At 42.1% G+C, this 8,236-nt stretch overlaps 2 protein-coding genes across 3 annotated transcripts in view; one reads left to right on the top strand and one right to left on the bottom strand.

The window, feature by feature from the left end:
• Positions 1-3,111: 3,111 nt before the first annotated feature.
• LOC137277259 (DNA-directed RNA polymerase subunit beta-like) overlaps positions 3,112-8,236 on the bottom strand; it is an 8,595-nt gene continuing 3,470 nt past the window's right edge. The window contains exons 3-4 of the mRNA XM_067808921.1: positions 7,510-7,740; positions 3,112-3,189 (exon numbers count right to left, since the gene is read on the bottom strand). Of these exons, the coding sequence (XP_067665022.1) occupies positions 3,112-3,189; positions 7,510-7,740 (309 nt within the window). The remainder of the gene's footprint in view (positions 3,190-7,509; positions 7,741-8,236) is intronic.
• The window catches only part of LOC137255623 (sodium-dependent glucose transporter 1-like), a 27,330-nt gene continuing 22,929 nt past the window's right edge, over positions 3,836-8,236 (top strand). The window contains exon 1 of one of the 2 annotated variants that reach the window (XM_067793079.1): positions 3,836-3,913. The gene's annotated coding sequence lies outside the window, so the exon portion shown is untranslated. The remainder of the gene's footprint in view (positions 3,914-8,236) is intronic. The other variant, XM_067793087.1, reaches the window with a different exon arrangement.

Here is an 8,236-nt window from a genome sequence, read left to right as displayed (position 1 = left end):
AACTTGGATACAGTATGACACGCCCCAGGCAGACAACACAACTTGGATGCACTATGACACGCCTCAGGCAGACACAACTTGCATACAGTATGACACGCCCCAGGCAGACAACACAACTTGCATACACTATGACACGCCTCAGGCAGACAACACAACTTGGATACGGTATGACACGCCTCAGTCAGACAACACAACTTGGATACAGTATGACACGTCTCAGGTAGACAACACAACATGGATACAGTATGACACGCCTCAGGCAGACAACACAACTTGGATACAGTGTGACAAGCCTTCGGCAGACAACACAACTTGGATACAGTATTTGGATACAGTATGATACGCCCCAGACAGACAACACAACATGGATACACTATGACACGCCTCAGGTAGACAACACAACTTGGATACAGTGTGACAAGCCTTCGGCAGACAACACAACTTGGATACAGTATGTAACGCCCCAGGCAGACAACAGAACTTGGATGAAGTATTTGGATACAGTGTGACACGTGTCAGGCAGACAACACAACTCGGATACAGTATGACACGCCCCAGGCAGACAACACAACTCGAATACAGTATGACACACTCCAGGCAGACAACACAACTTGGATGCAGTATTTGGATACAGTATGACACGCGTCAGGCAGACAACACAACTTGGATACAGTATGACACGTCTCAGGCAGACAACACAACTTGGATACAGTGTGACAAGCCTTCGGCAGACAACCAAACTTGGATACAGTATGACACGCCCCAAGCAGACAACACAACTTGGATACAGTATGACACGCCCCAGGCAGACAACACAACTTGGATACAGTGTGACACGCCTCAGACAGACAACATAACTTGGATGCAGTATTTGGATACAGTGTGACACGCCCCAGGCAGACAACACAACTTGGATACAGTATGACACGCCTCAGGCAGACAACACAACTTGGATACAATATTTGGATACAGTATGACACACCCCAGGCAGACAACACAACTTGGATGCAGTATTTGGATACAGTATGACACGCCCCAAGCAGACAACACAACTTGGATACAGTATGACACGCCTCAGGCAGACAACACAACTTGGATACAGTATGAGAAGCCTTCGGCAGACAACACAACTTGGATACAGTATGACAAGCCTTCGGCAGACAACACAACTTGGATACAGTATGAGAAGCCTTCGGCAGACAACACAACTTGGATACACTATGACACGCCTTAGGCAGACAACACAACATTATGACATATATATTATTCTCGTTCTGTTGTATATATGAAAATGACTGGATATATTTCAGGTTATCCGTATATATATCGTCTTGAATTCAGCTTGTGATGTTGGAACCTGGCGCTGAGGTTCCACATCAGAGTTCAGTTAAATGAACCAAAGACACAATTTATGTTGTCCCCCGCCGTGATATTGCTGGACTTTTTTCCAAAGCGGCGTAAAACTAAACTCACTAACTCACACTTCATATGAGACCTATTTATTACCATAACCGCTTGTATTTGCATTAAAATGTAACGACGTAAAATTCACAACGATGCCATATTGATCCTTGAGGATTAATACTCCACTGCCATACAAGCATGACAACTCCTAACTCCAAGTGTAGTATGCTAATATATGAAACGTCAGCTGGTTTCGACTCACGCCACAAGCAATCGCAAAAATTAATTGTGTAGTGGAAACATACTACGTGGTAGGCCATTCAAAATGAAAGCTGTGGCGTAATGGTTAAAGACCGTGTTCGATTCTCCACATGGATACACGAATCGTGTTTCTGGTGTCCACCAACGTGATATCGGTGGAATAAAAAGCGGCGTAAACCTCACTCACTTTCTAACTCATAAAAATCTGCTTTCTCTATTTTTCAGCAGTTGAGATGGGGAGGGGAGGGTGGGGGTGTGGGGAGAGGAGTGGGGGCTTGTCCTTTCGGGGTTGGAATTCAGGTAATGTCTTGCTCGCTTCCACCATTGCAGTATGTACCTGTTTATTTGCAAACACCATGTCGGCAATCACTGAAATCATCAAGTCCGGAGCAGAACAGTGAGTGAGTGAGTGAGTGACTGACTGACTGACTGAGTGACTGAGTGAGTGACTGAGTGAGTGAGTGGGTGGGTGGGTGGGTGAGTGAGTGAGTTTTCAGCAATATTCTATATGGTGGCGGTCTGTAAATAATCGAGTCTGGGCCAGACAATCCAGTGATCAACATCATGAGTATCGATCTGCGCAATTGGGAACCGATGACAAGTGTCAACCAAGCCTGACCACCCGATCCCGTCAGTCGCCTCTTACGACAAGCATTGTCACCTTTTTAGGCAAGCATGGGTAGCTGAAGGCCTATTCTGCGCCGGACCTTCACCTGTCTGGAGCAGAAGATATTGTGATTGATGTCAAGACCAAAGACCGGGGATCATTAACTCTACACAGACAACAAAGCTCCCTAGGCTTACCACGCTATTCAGAAATGTTGTTGTAACGACAGCAAATATGGCATAATGGACACCATGACATGCTTCTGCCAAACAAATGACCCACATGTACAGGGCGTGGAAATATATAATCAACTCAATCCATGTATGTCTGATTAACATTACTCAGGCACAGAGTACAATCGATACAACATGCATGCTGAACTACAAGTATTTATTTAACAAAGTGTAGGTCAAAATGATTTGTTTTGTTTGTTGTGTAATTCCGCTCTCAGCAATATTCCAGCTATATGACGCCAGTTTCTATAGAATCGAGTCTGGACCAGACATTCCAGTGATCAACAGCATGAACATCAATCTACGCAATTGGGACTACTTAACAAGCGTGCTGAAGGGCAATTCTAACCGGGATCTTCACGGGAGGCAAACATAGGTGGCTGCATCTTTACGGGGTGCAGATAAACTTATACCATGTATCAAAGTATTGAACGTTCTTTAGCTGTATGCTAAATCAACAATCCAGAGTATGTTTGTCAGCTGTTTTACTTCCATCAAACACCATTTTAGCTACACAGACTTATCATCGCACATCCCATTTGGAAAGTGGTCAAATGTAGTATATGCTATGTTTGGTTTTAGTGGAAGTCGCGGTGGCTGAGTGGATTAGGCGGATAACTTTGTGTGTTGGCGATTAGGTGTCTGACTCTGAAGGTGCGGGTTCGAATCCCGGATTGCACTCAACTAAAACAGTGCAAGAATTTGTACTTTACTGAGAGCGTGTAATCCGAAATATAACATATGTTACACAGACTTAACAAGACCCACAACAAACATTGCTGCTGTTATTATCCATATATTTGTAGCTTGCTAATGTAATGTTTGTAAATACGCATACATTGTTCTTTCATGTCACAGCCTATTTAATCAATACTACAAGTACCAGCATTACACTCTGCAGGAGCTCAGAACACGTGGATGTGAATTGATGTTCTTTATAAATGCATGTGGCATAATCATATTTGTAAATATGCTTATTGCTGTTTTAAAAAACACGTCTGATATACACGCAATATTAGTTCACATTGGCTGTTTGCAATGTACTACATGTTGCCCGGATTTGTCTTTTGTAGCTTGCTTCTGGACAGTACGGTAACCCTGTTGTCCTATAGGGTGAAGACTCGGATGTAGAACACACGCTGTCTGGTAGAAGTCTTCCCTGTCATGTAGTAAAAGTGTCTAGTGAAACATATCACCGTTTTAAACGAGACCAAACCATACATACATAAGCATCTCAAATGATTACCCCCTTGGATTCAGGATTGGTCTACCATGTTTCCACAATGCGCATGATGAACAAGTAAGAAAGATTGGCACCATCTGTCGCCAGATCATATGTATTAGTCATACATATTCAACGTGACTTGTAGTCCTGCCTAGATAACAGTCGGAGGGAGGCCTTTAGCATGTAAGTACGAATAACAGTTTGGTGTATGTTAGTGAAAACATCGTACAAAAGGTCGTAGTAATGGGCCTAGAATTGGAATATAGAACCAATGTTTTCGCGCCGACCGCGATTGTACCGTTGTACTTTGAAATTCTATTTTGCACGCAGTGTGATACCTCCTCCCTGTATTAAAATAGAATATACTTCCACTTTGTATGGGTCATGGTATGGTAGTTGAAGGGGGATTTGTAGTCGATGTAGATGCAGTTAATGAGGCATATGCAGATGACTTCTATGTAGTTAATGAGGTATATATGTAGTTGACGTGTATGTAGTTGATAGTGGCGGTGTGGTCCTGTGAGTAGCGCTCAGGTGATACATCCTTCCTGTATTGAAGTAGAATTTACGTTCACATTATATGGGTTATGGTATGGAAATTAATGAGTGATTTCTAGTCGATGTAGATACAGTTGATGAGGCACATGTAGCTGACATGTTTGTAGTTAATGAGAGAAAACTGTGGACGTGTATGTTGTTGATGAAGTGTATGTAGTCGACGTGTATTTAGTTAATGAGGTGTATGTAGATGACGTGTATTTAGTTGATGACGTGTATGTAGATGACGTGTATTTAGTTGATGATGTGTATGTAGATGACGTGTATGTAGTTGATGACGTGTATTTAGTTAATGAGGTGTATGTAGATGACGTGTATGTAGTTGATGAGGTGTATGTAGATGACGTGTATGTAGTTGATGAGGTGTATGTAGATGACGTGTATGTAGTTGATGAGGTGTATGTAGATGACGTGTATGTAGTTGATGACGTGTATGTAGATGACGTGTATGTAGTTGATGGCGTGTATGTAGTCGACGAGTATGCAGTTGATGAGGGATATGTAATTGACGAGTATGTAGTTGATGAGGTGTATGTAGATGACGTGTATGTAGTTGATGACGTGTATGGAGATGACGTGTATGTAGTTGATGACGTGTATGTAGATGACGTGTATGCAGTTGATGAGATGTATGTAATTGGCGTGTATTTAGTTAATGAGGTGTATGTAGATGACGTGTATGTAGTTGATGACGTGTATGTTGATGACGTGTATGTAGTTGATGATGTGTATGTAGATGACGTGCATGTAGTGTAGTTCATGACGTGCAGTTGATGACGTGTATGTAGATGACGTGTATGTAGTTGATGACGTGTATGTAGATGACGTGTATGTAGTTGATGGCGTGTATGTAGTCGACGAGTATGCAGTTGATGAGGGATATGTAATTGACGAGTATGTAGTTGATGAGGTGTATGTAGATGACGTGTATGTAGTTGATGACGTGTATGGAGATGACGTGTATGTAGTTGATGACGTGTATGTAGATGACGTGTATGCAGTTGATGAGATGTATGTAATTGGCGTGTATTTAGTTAATGAGGTGTATGTAGATGACGTGTATGTAGTTGATGACGTGTATGTTGATGACGTGTATGTAGTTGATGATGTGTATGTAGATGACGTGCATGTAGTGTAGTTCATGACGTGCAGTTGATGACGTGTATGTAGATGACGTGTATGCAGTTGATGAGATGTATGTAATTGGCGTGTATTTAGTTAATGAGGTGTATGTAGAGGACGTGTATGTAGTTGATGACGTGTATGAAGATGACGTGTATGCACTTGATGACGTGTATGTAGATGACGTGTATGTAGTTGATGACGTGTATGTAGATGACGTGTATGTAGTTGATGACGTGTATCTAGATGACGTGCATGTAGTGTAGTTGATGACGTGTATGTAGTTGATGACATGTATGTAGATGACGTGTATGCAGTTGATGACGTGTATGCACTTGATGACGTGTATGTAGATGACGTGCATGTAGCTGATGACGTGTATGTAGATGACGTGTATGCAGTTGATGACGTGTATGTAGATGACGTGTATGCAGTTAATGAGGTGTATGTAGATGACGTGTATGTAGTTGATGACGTGTATCTAGATGACGTGCATGTAGTGTAGTTCATGACGTGTATGTAGATGACATGTATGTAGTTGATGACGTGTATGTAGATGACGTGTATGTAGTTGATGACGTGTATGCACTTGATGACGTGTATGTAGATGACGTGTATCTAGTTGATGACGTGTATGCACTTGATGACGTGTATGTAGATGACGTGTATGTAGTTGATGACGTGTATGTAGATGACGTGTATGTAGTTGATGACGTGTATGCACTTGATGACGTGTATGTAGATGACGTGTATGTAGTTGATGACGTGTATCTAGATGACGTGCATGTAGTGTAGTTGATGACGTGTATGTAGTTGATGACGTGTATGTAGATGACATGTATGTAGTTGATGACGTGTATGTAGATGACGTGTATACAGTTGATGACATGTATGCACTTGATGACGTGTGTGTAGAGGACGTGTATTTAGTTGATGACGTGTATGTAGCTGACGTGTATGCAGTTGATGACGTGTATGTAGCTGATGACGTGTATGTAGATGACGTGTATGTAGTTGATGACGTGTATGTAGATGACGTGTATGTAGTTGATGACGTGTATGCACTTGATGACGTGTATGTAGATGACGTGTATCTAGTTGATGACGTGTATGTAGCTGACGTGTATGCAGTTGATGACGTGTATGTAGTTGATGACGTGTATGTAGATGACATGTATGTAGTTGATGACGTGTATGCAGTTCATGACGTGTATGTAGTTGATGAGGGATAGGTAGTTGACGTGTATGTAGTTGATGAGGGATATGTAGTTGACGTGTATGTAGTTTATGAGGGATAGGTAGTTGACGTGTATGTAGTTGATGAGGGATATGTAGTTGACGTGTATGTAGTTGATGAGGGACAGGTAGTTGACGTGTATGTAGTTGATGAGGGATATGTAGTTGACGTGTATGTAGTTGATGAGGGATAGGTAGTTGACGTGTATGTAGTTGATGAGGGATATGTAGTTGACGTGTATGTAGTTGATGAGGGATATGCAGTTGACGTGTATGTAGTTGATGAGGGATATGTAGTTGACGTGTATGTGGTCGAGGAGGTATGTGTAGTTGACGTGTATGTAGTTGATGAGGGACATGTAGTTGACGTGTATGTAGTTGATGAGGGATAGGTAGTTGACGTGTATGTAGTTGATGAGGGATATGTAGTTGACGTCTATGTAGTTGATGAGGGATATGTAGTTGACTTGTATGTAGTTGATGAGGGATATGTAGTTGACGTGTATGTGGTCGAGGAGGTATGTGTAGTTGACGTGTATGTAGTTGATGAGGGATATGTAGTTGACGTGTATGTAGTTGATGAGGGATAGGTAGTTGACGTGTATGTAGTTGATGAGGGATGTGTAGTTGAAGTGTATGTGGTCGAGGAAGTATGTGTAGTTGACGTGTATGTAGTTAATGAGGGATTTGTAGCTGACGTGCATGTAGTTGATGAGGGATAGGTAGTTGACGTGTATGTAGTTGATGAGGGATAGGTAGTTGACGTGTATGTAGTTGATGAGGGATATGTAGTTGACGTGTATGTAGTTAATGAGGGATAGGTAGTTGACGTGTATGTAGTTGATGAGGGATGTGTAGTTGACGTGTATGTAGTTGATGAGGGATATGTAGTTGACGTGTATGTAGTTGATGAGGGATATGTAGTTGACGTGTATGTGGTCGATGAGGGATATGTAGTTGACGTGTATGTAGTTGATGAGGGATAGGTAGTTGACGTGTATGTAGTTGATGAGGGATATGTAGTTGAAGTGTTTGTGGTCGAGGAGGTATGTGTAGTTGACGTGTATGTAGTTGATGAGGGATAGGTAGTTGACCTGTATGTAGTTGATGAGGGATATGTAGTTGAAGTGTTTGTGGTCGAGGAAGTATGTGTAGTTGACGTGTATGTAGTTGATGAGGGATAGGTAGCTGACGTGTATGTAGTTGATGAGGGATAGGTAGTTGAAGTGCATGTGGTCGAGGAGGTATGTGTAGTTGACGTGTATGTAGTTAATGAGGGATAGGTAGTTGACGTGTATGTAGTTGATGTGGGATAGGTAGTTGACGTGTATGTAGTTGATGAGGGATAGGTAGTTGAAGTGCATGTGGTCGAGGAGGTATGTGTATTTGACGTGTATGTAGTTAATGAGGGATAGGTAGTTGACGTGTATGTAGTTGATGAGGGATATGTAGTTGAAGTGCATGTGGTCGAGGAGGTATGTGTAGTTGACGTGTATGTAGTTAATGAGGGATAGGTAGTTGACGTGTATGTAGTTGATGAGGGATATGTAGTTGAAGTGCATGTGGTCGAGGAGGTATGTGTATTTGACG

The sequence above is a fragment of the Haliotis asinina genome, chromosome 1, assembly GCF_037392515.1.
Source record: "Haliotis asinina isolate JCU_RB_2024 chromosome 1, JCU_Hal_asi_v2, whole genome shotgun sequence".
Lineage (NCBI taxonomy): Eukaryota > Metazoa > Mollusca > Gastropoda > Lepetellida > Haliotidae > Haliotis > Haliotis asinina.
Note: the sequence above shows the minus strand (reverse complement) of the source record. Positions and strands in the feature narration are given on the sequence as shown.